Below are 25258 nucleotides of genomic sequence, written 5' to 3' on the forward strand. Positions count from 1 at the left end.
CCTTTCTGAGTCTATCCTACAATTGAGACTGAGTTCTAGAGTATACGTGGTGAGTTGCCATTTGGTCCCTGTTCTGCTTCCTTCTGTCCTCTACTGCTTCTGCCATCCTGCTCTTCCTCTCCACTCCTGTTTGATTTTAAAACATGTTATATAATTTTGGGAGCTAGATTTATCCTTGTAACCACAAAACCTGGTATATGTTGTCTCCTTTATTTGGTGAGATTTCTTACTTTTTATTTGTATCCCCAGCATGCAGCATAGAGCTTTTCACATAGTAAGTACTTCATAAATGCATTTTCATTCATTTATTCCAATAACTTCTATAGGAGTCAAGGCTCAAAACCAATTTTTTCCCCTCAGAGTTTTGCAACTTTACCCTTATTCAAAATCAGATGGCTTTGATTCTTAAAATAATAAAATCCAAAACCTGTTTATGTTTATACAATATTTATGCATCAGCATAATAAGCTTTCCTTATCCATGACAATAGCAATTGGAGTTATAGCATAAACAGATGAAAACAAATATTAAAAGAATCATCCTTTCCAAATGCGATGTAGGAAGGATAGTTTGGTGAATATAGCCAGATAATGGGAATTGAAACTTTCAAGCTCAGCTATAATATTACTTCATTCTGAATCTCATAAAACAACCAGAAATGTTAAGTGGGTCAGGATTTTTTCCCCCTAACACATGAGTTAGTGCCCCACCTGCCCCCCCCCATATCTACTCTATTGCTGTGTCTTTTTCTTTCCACCTTCACGTCTCTTGTGTACATCCCCTTCTGTCCATTTCTACTTGACCAACTGCATATTGTTTATTTCAAATTATATGTCTCCTAGACATCTAAAACTCAGTACATCCAAAACAGCATTTACTATACTCCACCCCACCCCCCCCCCCGCCCATTACTCTCTTCCAAACTTCCCTAGAAGACTACTCTAGTGACCCAGTACTAATGACTAGTAGTGATCTACTAGCTTAGTAGCATCAAGAATCCTTGATTCTTCATTCTCACTCATCTGGCATGTTCAGTCACTTTAGTCACATCTTGTTTTTGTACAACATCTCTTGCATCCTTCTCCTCTCCACTCACATTGACAGACACCACCCTAGTTTTGGTCCTTATCATCTCTGGCCTGGCCTATTGCAGCAGCCTTATAATTGGGCAGCTACTGGGCTCTCGAGAACGCCTGAATTCCTATCCTGCTTTAGGCACCTACCAACCATGTGGCTCTGGGCAAATTACTTCTCCCCTCAGTCTCAGTTTCCTCATCTGTAAAATGAAGATGAAAACAGCTCTACCTCACAGGATTGTATGGATAAAATGAGGTCATATTCATAAAGCACTCTGCAAACCATAAGGCATTATATAAATGATGGTTCTGTTGACAGCCATTACTCTTATTACTGGTTTTCTGGATAAGTAGCTACATAGATAAAGCATTTATGTGTGTCAGGTACACAGTCACTGAAGTGATTTCTGAAAGGTGACTTCTGAGCATGTCGCCCTTCTGCCACCCCCCACATCCCCTTCCAATAACCTTTACTGACTTGTGGCATCAAATTGACATTTCTTCGTTAGATATTTAAAGCTCTTTTCAATCTGGCCTCATCCTGCTTTTTTAGCCTTATTGCACATTTACTTCTTCCAAGCATGCAGGGTTCAGCTCAACTGGTTTTCTTGCTGTTCCTCTTGCTAGGCCCTGCCCTGTTCCACAAGCCTGAAATTCACTTCCTGCCTACCTATCTTTCCTGGAATCCTTGATTTTCTTCAAGGTTTATCTCAAAAGCCATATTCTACACGAGGCTTTTCCTAATAGTGCCACCCCTCCCCCACAAAGTTTACTTAGTTTTTTATGTGATTTGTATGTATCTAGAGATACATGTGTTTATATAGGCAAATCTTATGTCCCCAGACAAAATATGTATTACTTGAAGACAAAGACTGTTTCTTTTTTCTTTTTATTACTAAAGTTTAGCTGTCTCTGGAAAACAGGCTTTTTTTTTTAAAGTGGCAAGAAATTGTGTTTTTATTTAATAAGGTGGTTGGAATGTCCATTCTAGTTCTTATAAGCTAATTTCAGATTGGCAAACAGGCTTTAAAAAAAATTCTTGTTGGTTAATTCTGACCTTCTGATGATCACGTGGCTGGTTAGTTTCTGAGGCAGGTGGGATAGAGAGAGGGAGTAAGTCTTCCTGCAGGTAGAATTTGAGCTGAGTAGAGGTGATGAGGGAGAATATTCCACACATGGAGGACAGCCAGTGAAGAGGCATGGAAATGTTGTATGTGAGCACCAGGGTAGGGTAGCTAGGCTACAGAGTGTGTGGCAGAGAGTAGAGTACAAGTATATTGGAAAGGGAGGAAGGGGCCAGCTTGTGACGGGGGGGACATGGTCAGACCTGTGCTTCAGTGAAATCACTTTGATAACTGAGTAGAGACAGACTTGAGATAGACCAGTCAGAAAGCTGTAATAGTCTAGGCATGAGGTGATAGAGTCTGCACTGGGATGGAACCTGTGGGAGTAAGAAAAGAGGTGGTATAGTTCACGAGAGATGTTGTGAGGGTAGAAACCAGACTTGGCAGCAGATTGGGGGGTGCTGTCTGTTAAGGGGAAAATTTATTTTATCTGCTTAGCATCTCTGGTTTTATGAGATTGTAGTATTGTCATCAGAATAAAGCTTTAATCTCTTATGGAACACATGAATGGGAATTTGACGTGGGAATATTAATCTTAACTGGATATGAATAACTATAAAGAATTTATAGGAAAGAATTTACAGGAAGCCTTTCTTCTTGTGTTCTAGGTCTTGACAACGATTCGCTCAGGACACAGGGCAAATATATTTAGTGCAAAATTCTTACCCTGCACCAACGACAAACAGATTGTATCCTGCTCTGGAGACGGAGTCATTTTTTATACTAATGTTGATCAAGACGCAGAGACCAACAGACAATGCCAATTTACGTGCCATTACGGAACTACCTATGAGGTACAGTAAAGTATCATGGTTAAATGGAAGTACAGAGTTAGTCTAATGTGGGAAGAAAGTAAGCAAGGAAAGATCATTATGGCCTGAGAAATCAGAAACACGGAGCAGTCATAAGAGGTGGTTCCTCAGTTTTGCATTGTTTCCTAAAAGCTCTATTTTATCATTTTTTTGTTTAGGTTAATTGTTCTTTCCACCTATTCTCCATGCCAGCTGAAGCTGACTAGCCCCATATTCTCCCCAAACATGCCATGGGCTTTGCTGATTGCGTTCTTTACTCCCTGTTCCCTGTTCCCTGTTCCCTGTTCCTGGAAGGAGTTCCCTCATCCTCTTTATTTAACTACTTGTCTTCCTTTCCCATTTCTCCCTTTTCCCACTCAAACCTCACATTCTACTTTGTTTTCCAGAGCTTAGCATAGTGCCTGACACATAGTAGGCACTTAATAAATGTTTACTGATTGATTTTCATCTCTCTAATATATTTAATGTCTATTATTTTGACCTTCTATGTTAACTATAACTCTTTCTAGACTCCTACTAAGGGATACCCTTTTAAGCTCTAGGAAGATAGAGATTGTCTATGTTTTCATAAATAGGAAGTTGTAGCTTTTTATCTTGAATGAATTCCTTCATATTTATATCAGTTTGCTATAAAGTCATAATTCTTTAATATTGATCATTATTGGATTATCATATGAGGAAGCAGCTAGGTGGCTCAGTTGCTAAGAGTGTCAGGCCTGGAAGCTCTGAGCCTCAGACACATTCTAGCTGTGTGGTTCTGGGCAAGTCACTCCACCTCTCTTTACCTTACTCTACCAGGGAAGGAAATGGCAAACCAGTGTAATGATTGGAATGATGCCACCACCTGGAGACTTGCTGTGGGAAAGCTCCGCCATGAGGAAAATGCCTCAGAGGCATTGTGGCTTTTCCTTGGCGTCAGGAAATGACGTTTACTCACGGGTGCTGTCTATCAAGGCTACCAGCCAATCAATTTGAGGAGCCTCCTATTTTCTGGGAGGAGACAGGAAGGAGGAAAGGGAGCCTGCGTGGAGAGCTCTCACACTTTTGGGTTCCTGACTTGATGGTGGTGACGGCGGCAGAGGACTTCACAGGAAATTTGAGGAAAGATAGGAATGCCAGGCTGTTGGAATTCTCTTCTCAATCTTTTTCTTTCTATTTTCCAATAAACCCTTAAAAACCTAAACTCGTTTTATCAGTGATTTTAGTCAGTTTCCCCCAAAACTGGGGGAACAGATTGGAATCCACATTTAGAATCTTAAATTACACACTAGTCCAGTATCTTTGCCAAGAAAACCCCAAATGGTGTTATAAAGAGTCTGATACAACTGATTGGTAGAGTAAATTCAGGTTCTTAGTTAAAGTAATGGAGTAAATTGCACATGTATAACCTATATCCTATATCTAATTGCTTACTGCCTCAGGGAAAGAGGGGGTGGGGTGGGAAGGAGGAACAAAATTTGGAATTGAAAACTTTAAATAAAAATGTTTATTATTTTAAAAATAAAGTAATTGAGTATTTATACTGTACATTTCATGATTATGATTTGGGAGGAAGGGAACTTTGCCTTTACAGTAGGGGTGGGAAGAAATCACAACTTCTTAACTATATAGTTGGGGAAATCTTTATTGAAAATGTGAGTATCCATAAGGAAAGAGGTGGCAAAGAAAATAAGGCACAGCTCTGAGTATACTCCACCTAATAATATGAATTGAGTCCATGAAAACAGGATTTCACATGAACAGATGTTGTGAAACAAAGGTTAAAAGCCACAATGTTCATACATCCCACACCCCTTTGTTCCCTAAAAGTGTCATCTTATCTTTAGACTAGAGTCTATAATAGGATTAGAATGGCTGCTTAGACCTTAGACCCCAGCTATGAAGACCTGGCACACACATTTCCCTGGTGACCCTTGAGGTTCCCTGTGGTGGGGCAGGAAGGAGGAAATGAGAACAGGGAACATCTGCCTTGAACAAAAGAAGCAAAACTAAACCTCTTCATGAAACAACAGGCTTCTTACCCTTGACTTTAAAATCTAGCAAGAAATAAAAACCCTTAGGTGATTTTAGTTCAATTACAATAAATACTTATTAAAAGCTTTTTTGCAGGCAGCTAGGTGGTGCAGTGGATAAAGCACCGGGCCTGGATTCAGGAGGACCTGAGTTCAAATCTGGCCTCAGACACTTGACACTTACTAGCTGTGTGACCCTGGGCAAGTCACCCTCGTTTCCCTGGGGGTGTGGGGGAGCTTTCTTGCTGTTAAGGCTAAAATTCAAGCTATTCTATCTAAAATATCTAATGAGTGGTCGCCACTAAATTATAAGCTTTAGCAAGAGTTAGACTTTTAAGCATTTATTAAGGAGAATAAGAATTTGGTAAAAAGAGAGAGAAAGGCCTACATTCATCTATCTATTAAAGGGATAGCGCATTTCTAGCTCCGTTCTCTGCCAGAGTCCACATGAAAGAGAGTGAGTCAGAGCACCAGGCTCCCCTTTCTTCCTCCCACTGGCAAACATCACTTCCTGACGCCAAAGAAAAGGTGCATGTTCTTGTCCTGAGAGACCTTCACCTCATGGCACAGCTTTTCTACAGTAAATCTCCAGCAGGTGGTGTCATTCCAATTGTTACAGTCCCTGCTTTGTTTCTTTAAGAAATGGGGCGTTTCCTTGATGAAACAGTCAAAAATAACAGAATATAATAACCTATGCTAACTAACAATATGTTAATAATAATATAGAAAAGGGAGAGAGGAAAGTTTTGTCCAGAGGGGCATTTTTTTTTTTTTGGGTCCTCATGAACTGGCGCTTTGACATTGGTCTTGCAAAGGGAGGGCCTCTACAGAGAGTACATGTTACAGATGGTGTATATTATAACAGAAAGAGAAAAAGAAAAACAACAACAACAACAACAACAAAACTGTTCATTTAAAGTCTCTGAAAGTCTTTTCTCAGATGTCCTCTAGGTGTAGTCGTGGAATGGAAGTCTTTTCAGGGGTTGATGTGTGGATGCTGGTAATCAGCCAGGAAAATTTCCTACAAAATTGAGCTTAACACAACTTTAAAATAGCTTTGTCAATAATCAAATCAAACAATGAAAGTTCTCAAAAACATGTCTAAGGGAATTCAGAATCTTAGTTGTTACACATGAAACATAATAAAACAAAAATTGAAACATTCTTTAAAATTAATATTACTATAGTTCCCCCTTGTGGAGGGTTAATTGAGAAGACAATTACTGCGATATTAATTTTTAAAAATAATCTTTATCTTTGTTTCATCACTTTTTGCATCATCTGCCCAATTATCCTCATGCCATTATGAGAAATTTTAAAATCTAATATAATTGGTAACAGATGTCAAGGCCAAATCCAACACTGTATTTATCATGACACCTGAGATAATTATGGGGTTACCATAAAAGAACAGAGAAATGATGGGATATGAGCATTCCCACACTTGAGCAATATATACTGCCCATGCAGCATGCCAGGCTTAAAATAGGTGGATGAAATATATGTCCATGCCACCGAACATATTGGAGGAAACTGAGTCAGACTTAATCAGATGCATGGGATTGAGATGTCCATAGCATCAGGCATATGGGAGGGGGCATAGAAGCCAGGTGTAGAAATGAGATGGGTGGGATCAAAACTTCCAGCCATCTGTGCAGTATTGTGGGAAAAAAGAAAATAAAATATTTTTTTTGTTTGTTTTTTAGTGAGGCAATTGGGGTTAAGTGACTTGCCCAGGGTCACACAGCTAGCAAGTGTTAAGTGTCTGAGGCCGAATTTGTATTCAGGTACTCCTGACTCCAGGGCCGGTGCTCTATCCACTGCGCCGCCTAGCTGCCCGAAAATAAAATATTAAACCAAGAGAATCCAACCTCAACATTTGTCAAAAGCCGTTCCCTCGGCCATACCTTGACTTCATGCATGTCTCCCCTCATGTGACAGTTCAGTGTCTCCTCTTGCATGTATTCCTCTTGTGATTGGATGGCATCTTGGCCAACTGCCATCTGATAACTCAGAATAAAGGCAATTAATGTCTTAAATGATAAGTTCCCATAATCCAAGTTTCATATGGATTTTAAAATTGAGGATAATAAATGATCGCAAAAAATGTGAATACATCTTGACTCAGAATATAATATATAATTATGCAACAATTTCAAATAATACCCTTTTTTTTTACTAAGTATACAATTACTTTTGTGAAAAATCAGAGCATATTTAAATACAAGTTAAAGCACAACACAATTTCAAAGAAAACTTTTTTTTTGGAAAAAAGAAAACTTTTACAAATGTTCCCCTCTTTTTTTTTTTTTTTTTGGAATATGCTTATCAAAAATAATACTTCTAGAATCAATTTACACTTGCCATGGCAACTAATTTGCCAGGGAAATGCTTTAAAGAGTTTGATCAAATAATTAATTGAGAAAAAATAACAAAAACAAACAACTCAGAATATGGGAGCACAATACTCCTAGAATTAACATTGTATTATGAAATCAAAACCATCTTGCAATGTTTCAAAATTAGAGATAGATGAATGAATAGAAGAAAATACACATGGAACAATAAAAGACAATGAAATTCAAACTAGGGAAATTTAAATGAATATTAACTTAATATTAATAAGAGTATTATAAAATATAAACTTGATCACATGACTATAAAAGCTTTTACCAATATTCTCTTTTTTTAAACTAAGTATAAAACACAATCTCAGAAGCATGACAATCTCTGAAAATAAACCCATACCATTAATTTCAAAACGTAGATGTAATAGCATAGAAATCCTATGTAACCTCTGAACTGATACTATTACTCTGAGTGAATTTAGAACACTTTTGATTCCGATATCTAAAATCCCCAATACTCATATCAATACCTTGCTGCTTACTTCTACATTTCTGTAAAATATATTCCCTTCCATAGCAAAAGAAGCAGAGTCTTGAACTATGATGATGATTCTTATTCAGATTAAGTTTTTCTTCTTTAACCCCTCTATATTGTCTGTCAGTCCTTTCACCATACAAATGCTTTATAAGGTTGCTAATTAAAGACAAAAGCAGGTTAGCAAAATTATGAACAAAACGAGCTTATCTGGAATTTAAAGGGTTTTCTAAGGTTGTCTCAGAATCACAGTTCAGCTGAGGTAGGACTGAACCTGAAGCTGCAAATGCAGGTAGAGAAAGCTGCACATGCGCATTAGATCTCTGGACTTCCTGGGCTGGGGAAGCAATGGGCTTGGCCATGGGAGGAGTAGAAGGTGGGGTCTGGAGAGGAGGGGAGGGACCAGGGCAATTTGAATCAGACTTGATTTTGAACTCAGGCCTGGATTCCCCTTCCCCCACTTTGCCTCCAGGTGCTAGGGGATTAAAAGCTTCTAGAGGTTGGGTCGTTGCCTCCAGGCATGCAAAATTAGAGCAACAATTAGTGTTAGGGAAAAAAAAGCTGCAGAAATCAGAGTTTTCTCTGAAAAAGCATGGCTGGGAGAGGGGGAGATATTTCCTTGTGTGAACACCTTGCTGGCTCTTCTAACAAAAATTAAAATAGAAAATCCACAAAAACAAAGCATTAACATGATCTTAACTCCCATTTGTCTGGTTAAACAGACTAAAATCAAAAAGAGGGTAATTAGGGAGTTTAAAAGGTTCATTTGAAAAAATTTAAAGGGAAAACAGCTGGTACTTAGCAGTTTAAAGGGACAGGGTAGGGGAAATTTCTTACCCAACAGGAAGATCAGAAGATGGCGGTTTCAGCTTATCCCTTCGTGGTTGCCATCTGTTAAGGCTAAAATTCTAAATATTCTGTCTAAAATATCTAAAGAGTGGTCGCCACTAAATTATAAGCTTTAGCAAGAGTTAGACTTTTAAGCATTTATTAAGGAGAATAAGAATTTGGTAAAGAGAGAGAGAAAGGCCTACATTCATCTATCTATTAAAGGGAGAGCACATTTCTAGCTCCGCTCTCCGCCAGAGTCCACAGGAAAGAGAGTCAGAGCGCCAGGCTCCCCCTTCTTCCTCCCACTAGCAAACATCACTTCCTGATGCCAAAGAAAAGACGCATGTTCTTGTCCTGAGAGACCTTCACCTCATGGCACAGCTTTTCTACAGTAAATCTCCAGCAGGTGGCGTCATTCCAATCGTTACATTGCTATGCAAGGTGCTGTGTTGGTATATAGTTATTGTCATTCAGTCATGTCCAACTCTTCATGACCCTGGGGATTTATGGTGCATGGGGTTTTCTTGGCAAGGATAAAGAAGTGGGTCACCATTTCCTTTTCCAGCTCATTTTACAGATAAGGAAACTGAGGCAAACAGGGTGAAGTGACTCGTCCAGGGTCATACAGAAAGCTTCTGAGGCCAGATTTTAATGTAAGGTCGTCCTGACTCCAGGCCCAGCTCTCTACTACTGAGCTACTTGGCTGCCTCCTAGTGGTAGGTGTCCTGAGATGAAAAAATGGCTCAGGCTTCAGGCTTCAAATCCAGCGATAGAGTTTGTGATGCAGAAACTGACAGTAAAAGCTGGCTCAAGCCAGCTTGTCGTCTCTGCAGCGCCTCCGCTCTACTCGTATGCTTCTCAGAAGAGCGCTTTGCCAGGCCGTGTCTCGTAGGACCTCATTTGTAGAGCTATTATATTCTGGGTATCTCTCTTTGTTAAGTGCTTCTGTGTGTATCAAATCCTCCCCCTCCCCCTCCCCCTCTAAGCTCTGGGCTCATGTGGTAAATGTCTGCTCTCAGGGACTGATCAGAAAAGTCATTTCCCCCCTTTGTTCTGTAAGCTTTCACCGAGAGTCTGGAAGAATCTAAACCAGTGCACATGCAGGCCTGCAGAAATGAGGGCACTAGGATCAGGGTAGTAAGTGCATATCGAGTGAAGGACAGGCTGTATTTCACCCAACGGAAGATGTAGAAGATGAAGAGGACTCATAGGATCCTATAAATAGATACAGAAGGTACACAGAACCCTCACAAGCACTCAGAGTAGGCAGTTACCTTCCTTCAGAAAGGATCTACACTTGGGCTTGACATTCCGGAGAAAGACCTCTCTCCCACAGGCCTGCCCACTTTCTCCTAGACTTGCATTTGCCCCCCGGAAGGCAGATATACTTGGCAGCTGCTAGATGTCCATCCTCTTCGGGATCAGAACCACAATCTAAGAGTAGCTCATAATAATAGATAGCAAGGTTTGATCTGTGACTGCCCCATATCAGCAGCTTTTTAGCAATTCATAGTGGGCTTTATCTAATATGTCTTACTAATTACAGGAAGAGACAATACAGTTTTGCTTCTATGAGGCATAGAAGTGGAGATGTCACTAGCTATGGGGACAATAGAAATGATCCTTTTCTTTCTCCAAGATGTATATTCCTGAGGAGCTTCCCTTCCTTCTCAAGCAGCCAGCTGCCCAGATTCTCAAATTTGGAGTTACTCAAGAGTCAGTCCTTGGCGTTAGTACCACCACAGAATCTCACCTCTTTTCCAGAAGGCTTGATTCTGGGATCTCATAGCCTAGAAGAGCGAAGATTCCCCCCATTCTTCACAAGAGGTTGGGATATAGAAACATTGTCCGTGAACTCCACTCTTAGGCTGTGTAGACAAGCATACCGGAATCTTAGTGGTACCTGGGAAAAAGAACTGGCTTTGGAGTCAGAATCTGGGTTCAAATCCTACTTCTAATGATTACTGTCTGTGTGACATGGGGCAAGCCACTTAACCTTTATTGGCCTCAGTTTTCTTACTTGTAAAATGATGGTGCTGAACTCAGTAATTGCTGGGTTCTCTTCCAGCTTTAAATCTCTATGTTCCTGTAAACTTCTCTGATCCTCAGTTTCCTTTTCTATAAAATCAGGGGATTAGACTAGATTACCTCTAAGGGTTCCCTTTCTATTCCTGTTTTTGCCAAGCGTTTCTGCAAAGACTCAGGCTTTAACTGCTGTTATCTTTTGATGGTAACTTCCACTCTCAGGAACTGTATATTGGCAAGCATGTATCTTTCTCTGCCATGTGCTTCTGCTCCAAGATCCCATTAACTGAAGACCCTTCCAGTTGTGATCTGTAAAAACGATGAAAGATTGGTCTGCCAACTTTCATTTGTGGGTTGGCATGAAGGGGAAACACCTTCATCAAGAGTTTGTGGGTCCACTTCAGAATCTTAGACAAACAATCATTTTAAACAACATCCTTGTCACTGCAGACCAGTCAGAAGTTGTTTTTGTTCTCTTAAGGTATCATTGGATGTGTCCATACTGTATAGGTAGAGAGTTATACTTATCAGATTGATCTGGGAAACTCCCCTGACCAACCTCCCTTTTGTGTAAAAAGCTGATTGAATTGTTTGATTACTCCTTGCACATGTACAAAAATTCTGAGTTCAGATAATTTCAAGCCCAGATCTTTTATTAGAGCTCCACTGGACTTTTCCTTCCAAGTTGTCAGCAAATACTTATAGACTAGGGGCAGCTAGGTGGCACAGGGGATAAAGTACTGGCCCTGGATTCAGGAGAACCTGAGTTCAAATCTGGACTCAGACACTTGACACTTACAAGTTGTGTGACACTGAGCAAGTCACTTAACCCCCATTGCCCCGCCCCCCCCAAATACTTACAGAATACACTTTCAACCATTCCTAATATACCTAATTGTATTGTCATCTAGCCTTGTCTCCATTTCCCCCACAGAAATAAAATGAGGGACTTTATCAAGGGCTTTGTTAAAATCTAGGCAAATTGTAGCTATAGAATATCCTTAATTTACTTATCTAGTAACTATGCAAAAAAGAAATGAGTTTAATCTGTTGTAAAAGGAATAGAGTAAGCATTTATATAATGGCTACTATATGCCATGCACAGTGCAAGCACTTGACAACTCTCTCATTTGAGCAAATCTTATCAGAAACTTAACATCAACAGCAATACAGCTCTACTTATTTAATAACAATTTCTCTCTAAATTAATTAATTTTGATACTTGAAGTAACATTACACATTTTCAGGTCTTCCCTTTAAATCCCCATTAGGATTTTTTGTACATTTATTTTTATTCACTTTTCTTCATATGATCTATTCTTTTTTTTTTTTTTTAATTTTCGTAGGGCAAGTAACTTGCCCAGGGTCACACAGCTAGTGAGTGTCAAGTGTCTAAGGCTGTATTTGAACTCAGGTCTTCCTGAATCCAAGGCCAGTGCTTTATCTACTGCGCCACCTAGCTGCCCCATATGATCTATTCTTGATGAAGCCAGACTGGTTCTCTGTGATCACTGATTCCTTTTCCATGTATTCAGTAACCATCCTTTTAATAATATATCCTAAAATTTTGCCAAGGATTGAAATAAAGTTCACTTGGCCATCCTCTTCCTGTTTTTGAAAACTGGGTGATGTTTTTTCAGATATAAAATATAATCAATTAAAGGTTCACCTAGAATGATTTTAGCAGTAAATCCTCCTACAGATATGATTGTGGACTATGTGAGTATACGTAAATAAATATATGTGTGTCTGTTCTTTTTCAATTTCAGATTATGACAGTACCAAATGATCCCTATACTTTCCTTTCTTGTGGTGAAGATGGGACTGTTAGGTGGTTTGATACCCGCATCAAGACTAGTTGTACGAAAGAAGATTGCAAAGATGTAAGAATCATATTTAAGTGAAAAGATTATAGAAATAACAGATTTTAAAAATTATTTAACAGACACATTGCATGTGCCTGTTTTAGAGAATAATAGAAATTAACATTCTTTATTTCTAGGGTTCAGTTCATTCATAGTTGAACTCTAACATCAATTAGACAAGAATAAAGCATGACCAAGATGATACAGTGGTTTAAATACTTAAGAATTCAATGTTCTAGTAATGTATTACTTTGGTCAGAAGAGTAGATCTCTAAAATTTTATGTGCCTTATGATACCACCCCCCACTTCTTACAGATGAGGAAATTGAGACCCAGAGAAGTTAACTTTGGAAATTGGATCATAATATACTGCAAAACCTCAAATTACCACATAACTTAATGATGAATTCTAGTTGTATTTGAATAAATATAGGGGCAGTAGAAACTGAGGAAACATAAGACAAATCAGAATGCCCCAGTAATCTGTTGGTCACCTTTTGATTACACACAAAGAAATGAAGAGTAGTTAGTTGCACAGCGAGAGGAAAAATAAAGTAAAAACTAGAAATAACAGTTATTGAGAGTTAAGAATCATGAAAAATAATTCACTAATGAGTTCTGTTTAATGAGTACTATCATGAGACTAAGGACTCAGAATAACCAAGGAAATTAATTTTTCAAAGGGAAATGTAAATATATCAGGTCAGTGAAAGAACAAAGGAATCATAGTGAAATATGGGCAGTAATTAGATGAATGTGTTTGAGACATCCTCTTGAGGAACTAATATTGAACTTCAGTATAACATTTGTTGTTTTTGAACAGTGATGAATAATGGTACAGTTCTAAAGGCATCTTTTTTACACTTTTCTGAACTAGGAAGAATTTTTTCAAGTGGAGAGGATACAATAGGGAAAAAAGCACTAAATTAATAATACAGTGTCCTATCTTCTAATAAATAAAAAAATAAAATGTTATAAGCTCTATTTAAAATCATCAGTATGCTTCATCTTAGGCAGCCAAAAACATCCATTTCTTTATAGGGTAGATTGTTATACATCTCATTGTTAGCTTGGTGTTTTTAGACCAGTGGTTTTCTAATAGTTTTTGCATTTTTAACATGCTATTTCAAGACCACTGTCTGTTAAATGATTGTAGGAGAACTATAATACATGGCTAAAGAATGTGATAGGTACTTGTTAGTAGCTATATTAGTAACAATAGCTTCTTGTTAGCAGTTAGTATGAGACTTTTTTCCTAAAGGATTTCAATGAATTATAATGAATTTTTTCTTAACTCTTTCTGATTCAACATAAACAACTTAAATTCGAATGACTTTTTTCTTCCTTTGTCTGCAAGATTCTTTTTCTACATCAAAACCAAATGTTTTGGGGTTTGGTTTGGGGGTTTGGGGTTTTTGTTTTGTTTTTTTTTATATTTTGATCTCATTGTTCTAGTGAACAAACAGCAAGATACAATAGAGAGCATGGCATTTGTAATTAGAAGAGCTAAGTTTGTGTCCTGAATTCCATTTACCAGTGAAGTGACTTTAGGCCAAGTCATTAAGCTTCTCTGAGACTTAGTTCTCTCATTTGTACAATGATTAAGATAGTGCCTGCCTTACCTCAGCATGGGGTTATTTTGAAGCTTAAATGACATGTACATAAAACGCCTCATAACCATAAAGTATTACATAAATGTAAGCAACTGTCACTAGTTTTTCAATGCACATTTACTTTTTCACTTAAATTTATTGCATTGGAAGTTATATACATATTAGAAATTTGTTTCAGTATGAATGTTAAAAATTGTTCAAATTAAAATTCTTTAGAAAAATAAAATATGACAACATAGGAAATAAGCTAAGCAAATATATATTCCACTGCTGTGTATGAAGGAGCCAGAAGCACTTGGTAACAGTATCAGTTCAGTTAATTTTAAAGGCATCTGAATTTTCTTTTTTTTCTGTTGTGCTAAACTAAAATGTCTATGAGAAAGCAAATTTTGTTTTAGGAACAGGGAATAGTTGTGTTTTTTAAAAAATGATTTTGTTTCTACTGGCAAACATTTTATAAGTACTGTTATTTTGCCTTTTTTAAAGGATATTTTAATTAACTGTCGGCGTGCTGCTACTTCTGTAGCTATTTGTCCCCCAATACCATATTATCTTGCTGTTGGCTGTTCTGATAGCTCTGTACGAATCTATGATCGGCGAATGCTTGGCACAAGAGCCACAGGTAAGAGATGTAAATTAGATATAGCACAGTAAATTTTTGATAAGTAACTTTAGTTTTTTACCTTTCTCATTTGTGGTATATCTGAAATTGCATGGTCACTTTAGTTTGTAACAAAATTCAGTATAATTGGATTTTCTCCTATGAAGGCTTACATTAATGTCACACTGTGGCATGGTGGTGACCAAATAGAGAGCCAGTTCTGGTAGGTCCTACCATTTTTAAAGATTCAACTCTGGTCCTTGGCAGCCCAGTTCTGTGATTCTGTGATCTGAGAACAAGGCTAGTTAAGTTTAGAAGGGTTTCTTGACAGATTGTTCACCACCAGGTTATAGATTAATAGTTTGGGGCTATAACAATTCAAGGTGACTCTCCACTAAGCCTTAGAGAAGTCATAATCTAAATCTGATGCCAATGAAAGTTAAAATAAATAAACTGGTTATACTTTAAAGCAGTGACTTGTTCCAAATATTCAGAGATGGAGGGTTTCTTTGAGAACCTGCTCAGTCACTATTTTCCAATTAAAGCATCAGAACATCCTTATGGTTTCTGTTTCTTAACCAAAATGTCCTAAAACTTTGGTACTTCTTGAATGTTTGTAATACCTGGGTTTACTCATACCTATATTTACTACGTTCCAGGCACTATGCTAGGCATCAGGGAAACAATCTGTACTCTCAGAGTTTATATTCTAACAAAGGATAATCTAACTAGTAGTTGTAGGTCATGAAGTAGAAGTGAGGGTGAAATACCTTCTAGGCATGGGAGACAGTTGCCATTATAAAGACATTGTTAAAGACAGAAAGTGTGCCACCTGACAGGAACAGAGATGAGGCCAATCTGGCTGGATCTCAGAGTAAGGGGCTAGAGAATGTGGGGGGAGTAATATCCAGTGAGGCTGGAAAGATAAATTCAGTTCAAATTGTGAAAGGCAGAGGAGTTTACCTTTGATCCCAGGGGCAGTAGGGGAGTGACCTGATCAGCTCTTCCATTCAGGTTGTTTTACCAGCATTCACCAGATGTGGAGGCATGCAGAATGAACTGGAATGGGGAGGGTGGTATAACCATTTAAGCAGATGGTGCTGAGGGCCTGAATCAGGGTGGTTGAAACTGAGTAGAGAAAGGGTCAGGCATGAAGGATGTTGTAAAGGTAGAAATGGCAAGATTGGGTAGCTTGTCGCACCTGTGGAGTGAGGAAAGTAAAGAGTTATGGATAACACTGGGGTTACAAACCTGGGAGACTGGAGGGAAGACTTTTATACAAGTGGGGAAGTTTAAAAGAAGGTATGGTTTGGGGGAGAAGGGTAGTGGATTCTGTTTTGATGCTTTGAGTTTGAGACAAATCTTGGACATATAATTTAAAATGTCCCATGGACCTTGGAGATACTGGATAGATGCCAAAGAGACTGACAGAGACCTGTGAGTCACCAACAGGAGAGACCCATGGGAGCTTATAAAGTAACTGAGGGAGGCGGGGAGGAAGCACCTATGTTATGTCAAGCACTCTGCTAAGTGCTTACAAATATCTTGTTTGATCTGATTTGATTGATAGAGGCAGCAAGGTGACACAGTGGTTAGAGCACTGGGTCAAACATCTGGAAAACCTGAATTAAAATCTGGCCTCAGATAATTACTAGCTGTGTGACCCATGGCAAGTCACTTAACCTCTGCCTTAGGTTCCTCAAATATAAAATGGAGATCATAATAGTACCCACCTCCCAGGGTTGTTGTGAGATCAAATGAAATGAGATATTCTTTACAGAAAAAAGTAGGGGGCCTAGTGTAGGGCCATATGTAGACATATGGATGATAAACCAGCAAAGTAGATTGAAGAGAGGTTAGATGTATAATAGAACCAAGTCATGTCAGGAAAGATGAAAGAAAAAGTCTTCAGGAGCAAAAAGTGGTCAGCAGCGCCATCTGTGGCAGATAGGCCAACAAATAAAATTAAATTGGAAAATTAAAAGAAGTTTCACGTGATTAAAGTTTAAAGTCAGATTCCAAAGGATTGAGAATTGAGAAAGAGCAGAGGAGCTAGGGGCAGCAAGTGCAGATAACTTTGTTCAGAGTTTGCCTGAAAAGTGGAGGAGAAATACAGGATGATAGCCGATGGTAGAGTCCAGTGAAGGCTTTTTAAGATCAGAGGAGGAGGCAGATATAGTTGAAGGCAGTCGGGACAGAGGTTAAGGATTAGAGAAAAGAGATGATGGAAGTTGAAATGTGCTGGAGATTGATCTTGGCAAGAGAAAGGCCATCTTATTGTCAAAGACAGGAAAAGGAAGAGGCAGTGGGGATGATGTCAAGTGGTTTTGAGATGAAATGAAGAGGAGAAGATCACATTGACGGTTAATACCCCTGTGTCTCTATAGCAATATGCCTGCTATTGAGTAACTTACTTAGAACTCAATGCTAATGATGCTGTATGGTCATGGGTTTGAACCCTGTGTAATCTATACACTGTGATAGAATAAGAAAACCAACCATAAATATGTGATATTGTATATTATATGATTGAGGGTAAAAATGGGGCTGATGATTGACCAAAAAAGATCGGTAAACACTATCATTGGAAATTGTGGCAATGATTAGATCTGAGTCATTGGATTATTAGGGTTCTTATTTTAAACAAAATGGCATCCCGTGAAGTGTTTTATATCTGCTCATCTGTTAACGATGGTTTGAGCGTGTTCTGCTTAGTGTGTCTACATAAGGAAAACAGGGATAGTTTCAGTGCTTTAGTTTGTCAAAATGATATGCAGTTCTCATTTTTACTCTTTAAAAATTTAAATAGCATCTATACATGATATACATGATAGTTTTCTTCAGACATAAATCTCATTCAGAGACTCAGAAAATTATTTTGCTTTTGCATGGGTATCACCATATTTTATCTGGTATTCTAATAAAACCCAGCAAACCAGCTTTGCCTTATTTATTAAAGATAAAATATTTTTAAAATTTTGTCCATGTTTAGATGGTGACACCATTATGATTAAAGATATATTTGTATTGCTTCTGTTGCTTAATGTAAAAGACTTTAGTTTACTAGAGGGAAGAGCACTTCTTATAAAACTTTTTCCCCAGTGTTATTAATATTTTCTTAGAGATGTTAATTCTCTGCAATATATTTTCCTGATTCCAAAGATGATGTGAGAATATTTAACTTAATTTGCCTATTAAATAAAGCTTATTGTGTAAATAGAATGTTATATTTTTAATTTGTCACTATTAATTTTTATATATTAGAAATTATTTAAATATTGATCAAGGATGTAATTCACATGTTTCTGTCTTTTTGTAACTATGTATCTATGAAAACAAATCTTAAAATGTTTTGTTTTTTTTTTAATTTAGGGAATTATGCAGGTCGTGGGACTACAGGAATGGTGGCTCGTTTTGTTCCTGCTCATCTTAATAACAAATCTTGTAGAGTTACATCTCTGTGTTACAGTGAAGATGGTCAGGAGATCCTTGTTAGTTATTCTTCCGATTACATCTATCTGTTTGACCCTAAAGATGACACAGCACGAGAACTTAAAACTCCTTCTTCTGAAGAGAGGAGAGAAGAGGTAAGAACTTCATTTCCACAAACATTGAGTAATTGTCTGCATCTGTGCTGGTAAAAGTGCCCAGGATGGGGGTGGGGGTTGGGGTTGGGGTAGAGGAAGAGAAGGGGACTAGTAACTAAGGAGTAGCAAAGACTTCATGTAGAAGGTTTCAAATGAACCAAGTTTTGTTGTTGTTGTTGTTGTTGTTGTTGTTTGTTTGTTTTGCGGGGCAATGAGGGTTAAGTGACTTGCCCAGGGTCACACATCTAGTAAGTGTCAAGTGTCTGAGGCCTGATTTGAACTCAGGTCCTCCCGAATCCAGGGCCGGTACTTTATCCACTGTGCCACCTAGCTGCCCCCCTAAATGAACCAAGTTTTGAAGGAAACAGGGAATTCTAAAAAGGAGGAGTATTTTCCAGGCATGGAGATAGCCTATATGTTTGATAAGCAAAATGTTTCTGTAAAAAGAAGTGAGTAAAAGGAAAGATTGTTAGTGTTAAAGTTGATTTTTAAATGATGAAATTGCACACTTATATACACATATATGATTTGCAAAGGGTCTTGTTGATGCCCATCAACTAGTAGAATCAGTTCTTCTATTCACATGAAGCTCATCACAGTTCTTTCTTCTGATCCTAGTCTCGTCCTGCTTCTTTTCAACAATTAGGAATCCACGACCAAGTGGATGACCTCTCCTCATTTCCAAAGTTCAGAATCACAGAACTTGAGAGTTGGCAGGGACTCTGGCAGTCACCTTGTCCAACCCATCTGCAGAATGAATCCCCACACTGATGTACTTGGCAAATGGTTATCTAACCCTTGCTGGAAGACCCCACTGTTAGGATGGAAAACCCACCACTTGCAGACACATCGAATTGTGTGGAAATTTTTCATGGCATCAAGTTTAGGGATAATCAGAACAGTCTAGTCTTTCTTCCCGTGACAACCCTCCAGATACCTGAGGACAGCTGTCATGTCTCCTTGAGTCTTCTTTTCAAGCTAAACATGCCTAGTTTCTTGACCTGATCTTGACCTGATCTTGACATGGAATCAAGGCGTTTCACCCCCGACGCCCTCTGTCCTCCCCTTCACAGCCTTCATCTTATTGATGTCCTTCTTAGGCTGTCTGCTCAGAACCGAACACAGGACTTGGCATAAGGTCTGAGGAGGGCAGAATGCGGGGCCGATATCCCTCTTAATGCAGCCCAAGATCCCGTGAACTCTTTGGCTGCGGCATCATTCTGCTGGTTCTTGTCAATCTTTTCTAGTCAAACGGCTGTCCATGCATGCCTCCCCAGCTTATACACGTGAAAGTCTTTACCACTTAGCTCTATTGAATTTCATCCTAGTAGATTCAGCCCAGGAATCTCGGCCATCAGCACCCTCTCAGATGCTGACTGTCCTCCTTCCAGCTTTATGTCAGATACAGATTTGATTAGCATATGCTTATCTAAGTCAGGGATAGGAATGTTGAGCGGCACAGGACCAGACTCCCACTTCTGGGCAACATAGAGACTTTGTACCACGTTGATACTGAACTGCTCTTTAGCTGCTGAACCATTTCTGAATCCACCTGACTATATTATTATCTAATCCACAATAGTATGAGATACTTTATGAAAAACTTGGCTGAAATATAGGTAAATTATATCTACAAAAGGTAAACTGTATCCACACCCTCTGCCAGCCTTTCCCAGCCCCACGCCCTCCTTCTAGGGTCTTCCCTCTGTGAGTACTTTTCACTTACACTTGGGTCTATATTGTGTAGACAGAGATTTTCATGTTGTCTTCCCCATTACACTTGAGCTCCTTGAAACAGAGAGACTGTGTTTTTGCCCTCTTTGTGTCCCCAGAGCTCAGCACAGTGCCTGGTACATGATATATGACTGATACATGCAATTGATTGATTGAAATTGATATTGATAAGTTGAAGTTTACCTGCCTATAGCTTACATACAGAGAGTTCTCTTTCCTTTTTGAAAAATGGAACCTTGACCTTTCTCTATCCTTGCAGTACCTTGGCAAAAGCTCTGCAGTCCAAGGGGGCGGCTAGGTGGTGCAGTGGATAAAGCACCAGCCCTGGATTCAGGAGTACCTGAGTTCAAATCTGGCCTCAGACACTTGACACTTACTAGCTGTGTGACCCTGGGCAAGTCACTTAACCCCCATTGCCCTGCAAAAAAAAAAAAAAAAAAAAAAAAAGCTCTGCAGTCCCATCCGGAGTTCTGCTATGTATAAAAGAGAGGAAAAGTGTCCATTTATTCCATTTCCTAGTAAGGGAATAATCTCTAGAAATTTGAAGACTCTGTTAATACTTTTGACTCTTGTTCCTGGTTTAGTGAATTTACAGTTTGGCAGTTACTGAATGGCTTACAAGTTTTCTGATTTCAGTACTTTGGTTTGGAAGTTGGACATATAGTGATTCCATGACCCTGGTCAAGTCACCTAACCTATTAATGGTCCAGACAACTCTCTCAAAACTCTTAAGTTGTAGAGAAAATGATAACCTATTTTGGTAGGAGCATCCTCACCTAGGAATTCGCTGTACCAGTGAAATCATAGATCTGGTCCCCATTTCTATCTCTCTTGTTACAAAATATTTTTTCATTTCACTCACCTAATTTTTACTTAGATCTTCCATTTCCTCTTGTTTTTATGCCCCTCCTCCCTGTTGTTTTTTTTCTTCTGGCCTTTTGTTCCCTTGTGTTTCCTCCTTCATGTTGTTCTTTTTTTTTTTTTTAGTTTGAAGTGTTCTCTCACAGTTAAACTTCCTCTTCTCTCCCCAGATATATTCACATTGTCATCACTGCATCATATCCAACCTCAGCTAGATCATTCCTAACATCTCAAAGAAGTTAAATTGAAGCCACTCTTAATTTGAAGGCCCTAGTTAATTAGTCCTGTTCTTCTTTGAGCTTTAAATCTGTTCTCCCTTAAAACTAGGAAGCAATGTTACCTATGTGTCTAATAACCTAATAAATTGCTTTCAGTTTTAGGAATGATCAAGATGAAATAGGCTATTAAGGGCATTAGGTTTGCTGTACGTGTGCTTTGTGTCATCTGAAATAGAGAATAAAAGAACATGGATATCACTGGTGTTGGCAGAAATTTGAAAGAAGGGGTGGGATGGGAAATAGGAAGATAGTACTGTTTAGGAAAGCCATAGCAGTTGCAGAAGAAAGGAAGAAGATAACAGGCTGATCAGACTGCTGAGGGGACACAGAAAGCATCAGGCAGTAAGTGAGCTAATCAGCAAAGCAGCCACGTGGCAGTAAGCTGTGTTCACTGACCACTCAAGAAGATCTGTTACACATTCTCCAAACTGGCATTTCCTTTTTGGTCACTGGTAGAAGCAGTTTTTAAGAAAAAGACAGTTCAGAGTACAATCGAAATGGAGAATTTTCCAGGAGAGACAGATGCTTTTGATTATTCATTAGTAAAACAAACAAATACCAAAGAGTTGTCCATCTGTTAGGAATGTCTTGAATGTCTTCTTAGATGACATATATTAGAAATGGGAGACAATAAAAGTGAATTAAACTTTAAAGTTGGGCTCACAACTCCCATAATTCAAGCAGGTTAACAATGTTAGCACAGAAACATATTCTTGCCTAGCCCAATGGCCACGTGTTGCCGGAATGTGTGTATATGATGAACAGGATGCTAAGTTGGCTGGTTGAAGATTCGGAGTCTCAGCTCTAAGCATCTCAGTATGAGTTTAATATCACCAGAATTGTGTGTGGTGCTTTGGGCTTTTCAATATCTTCTAACGTGTAAAGTTATCAGATATTAATTTGTCCATGAACCATTTTAGTATGCTAACACTTAATAAGAAAGCAAGCTAGAGAATTATATCTTATGTGGTTTGGGACCAAATAAGTAATTTTCCTTTTATAGAGATTTGAGATTTATTCAGTGACCTTATCCTTATCTTCCTAGTTACGACAGCCTCCCGTTAAACGTTTGAGACTTCGTGGTGACTGGTCAGATACTGGACCGAGAGCTCGGCCTGAGAGTGAGCGAGAGCGAGATGGTAATTATGCTTTGAGTTTTTGATATCCAGTATCTTTGGATTACAATAATTGAGAATTTGTCAATTTTGATACTATTGAAAAAGTAAGCCCAGGCTTAAGATAGTCTTCCTTTAAATCAAGTTGGTACTTGTGTTCACCTAGAATTACCTTTAATTGATAATACTTGTACCTTAATTGTCAATTGGGTAGCAAGTGAAATTACACTAGCTATGTATAACTGTCATATACCATTGGTCTTTGCGACTGTTATTTCACATTACAATATGTTCATTTATTTTCCTTTCAAGTTTTAATGAGATTTAAAACAATATGTTTCCTTTTTGGATTTTTTTTATTCCAAATGTGATTTTTACAAATATTATCACTTGAGCAATAGTATTAAGCAATAATAGACAAGAATTAGACTCTTAGAGGCAAAAGGCAATACTTTCAGTCAGTCTTTGTATAGCATGTGCTCCAGTATTCTCTCTAGCCTCACTGCCTTCCAGGTGTGGTCAAATCATGGCAGTGTATAGAAGAACTGTTAGCTCCTCTGTCCTGGACTTTTAAGCCATTGAGGCAGCATTAGCTTTTAACTGCCACATAACACTGTTGACTCATTGAATTTTTAGTCCTCTAAACTATCTGGATCTTTTTCACAAAAACTTTTATATAGCCACACCTCCTCCATCTTGTATTTCTGAAGGTATTTTTTTTAAATCCACATGTAGAATTTAATATTTATCTCTGTTAAATTTTATCTTATTTGCTGTAACTATTCTCAGTAATACAGTAATCTAAGGCAATCCCAAAGGACTAATGATGAAGCATACCATCCACCTCCAAAGAAAGAACTGATAATTGACGAATACAGACTGAAGAATGCTATTTTGCACTTTAATTTTTTTTCTTTTATTAAAGTTTTCTTGTACAAAATGACTAACATGGTAATGTTTTACATAATTGTACATGTATAAAAAATTAATTTAGATGGATTGATCTTTAAAAAAATTTCATCTTATTTGCTTTACCCTATCATTCTAGCCCTTAGAGATCTGTCACATGACATGTTAGCTGGCCCTTCAGACACTGAGTCACAGGCAGGTTTATTAAGGATAGGCCTTCATGCCTTTTACCAAGTCATTGATAAAGATGATACATATCACAAAGCCAAGGACTGATTCTTAGGGTGGTCCTAGGAACCTCCTTCCAAGTAGACAATAAGCCACTGATGACTGTTTTGTGTTCCGTTATTCAGCCAGTTCTGAATCTCTCTAATTGTATTGCCATCTGGCGCTTATCTTTCCATCTTACCCACAAGACTAGCATGAGAGACTTTGCCCATTGCTTTGTCTATAGTATTCCCCAATCAAAAGCCTGTCCAAAATGAATTTAATCTGAAGTGACCTGTTCTCAATGAAATCATGTTGGCTTCTAGTAGTCACTGTTTCATTTCTGAATGCTTAGAAACTATTCCCTTAGTACTGTGTCCTAGAATTCTATTAGTCTTTGGTAGATTGTATCCTCTTCCATTTCTTGAAAATTCTGACATTTGCCCTCCTCCCAGCCTGTAACATATCTGTCTCTCATTCTTTTTTTTTTTTTTTTTTTGCAGGGCAATGGGGGTTAAGTGACTTGCCCAGGGTCACACAGCTAGTAAGTGTCAAGTGTCTGAGGCCGGATTTGAACTCAGGTACTCCTGAAGCCAGGGCCGGTGCTTTATCTACTGTGACACCTAGCCTCCCCTCTGTCTCTCATTCTTAAGGCTCTTTCAGAGATTTATGACAGCAGATCAGCAGTTGTAGCTGCCATTTTTTTCAGTGCTCTAGGATGACTGAATCTTCATGTATCTTGCTTTTCTACTCCCTTCCCTTCCCAATCCAAAAATCACTCTCCTTGGGAGAGAAAACAGGAGGAAAAGAAGAGTCAGTTAGCTGTTGACCCTAAATGGTGGTCTTTGTCTTTCTTTGACCCTTCATTTGCCTCCCCAAGTAGCTGAAAAAATAACCTTCTGTTGGCTTTAGCATTTTTTTTTTGTCAGTTCCTGCTTATTCTGTACTTCAGCAGTCTTAATATAGTTCTTACTTCTCTTTTGCATTCATCCATCCCTAGTCATTTGATCTTGTTTCCCTCTTCTGTACATGTCTTTAAGTTTGAGTTTGTTGGGGCAGCTAGGTGATGCAGTGGATAAAGCGCTGGCCCTGGATTCAGGAGGACCTGAGTTCAAATGCAGCCTCAGACACTTGAGACTTATTAGCTGTGTGGCTCTGGGCAAGTCACTCAACCCTCATTGCCCCACCAAAAAAAAAAAAAAGAAGAAGAAGTTTGAGTTTGTCCCTGCATTCCCCATGCCTCCATTTCAGTCTCTTTAGGCAGCTCCCTTTTTTCTTACTCATTAGAGTTATTTTGGCTTCAGTCTTCAGAATTTCATTAATAGCTTTCCATCCTACTTGGGCTGACTTCCTGGAAGAAATTTGGATCATTAGATCTTACTTGTCCTTACTCTGAAGCCTTTGAAATCGGTTCTCATAAAATTGAGGGTGCATATTAGCTCAAGATAGGTTTTCATCTCTTTTTCTCTCACTGTCTCCAGGATGGTAGGAGGTTGCTTGTCCCAAGTATTTTTCTTGTTTCTACATCAGTAGCCACTTCCCTTTTGTTGGTCAGAACCATATCTAGAGTGGGCATTTCTCTTGTAATGTCCTTCACCATTCTGTGCTAACTAATAGTATAGATCCTCTTTTCCACAACTATCCCACATTCCCAAATGTAATTGAAAATACTTAGTGAGAAGCAGTACGCAGTAGAAACACCTAACATAACATACTAAGAAACAG

General features: G+C 38.5%; 1 protein-coding gene across 7 annotated transcripts in view; it reads left to right on the forward strand.

The window, feature by feature from the left end:
* DCAF6 (DDB1 and CUL4 associated factor 6) overlaps window positions 1-25258 on the forward strand; it is a 162782-nt gene that overhangs the window by 52338 nt on the left and 85186 nt on the right. For all 7 annotated transcript variants that reach the window (XM_043999774.1, XM_043999776.1, XM_043999775.1 and 4 more), the window contains exons 4-8: window positions 2809-2994; window positions 12533-12646; window positions 14728-14863; window positions 18215-18429; window positions 22348-22441. In XM_043999774.1, the coding sequence (XP_043855709.1) occupies window positions 2809-2994; window positions 12533-12646; window positions 14728-14863; window positions 18215-18429; window positions 22348-22441 (745 nt within the window). The remainder of the gene's footprint in view (window positions 1-2808; window positions 2995-12532; window positions 12647-14727; window positions 14864-18214; window positions 18430-22347; window positions 22442-25258) is intronic.

This window comes from Dromiciops gliroides, chromosome 4 (assembly GCF_019393635.1).
Source record: "Dromiciops gliroides isolate mDroGli1 chromosome 4, mDroGli1.pri, whole genome shotgun sequence".
Classification (NCBI taxonomy): Eukaryota; Metazoa; Chordata; class Mammalia; order Microbiotheria; family Microbiotheriidae; genus Dromiciops; species Dromiciops gliroides.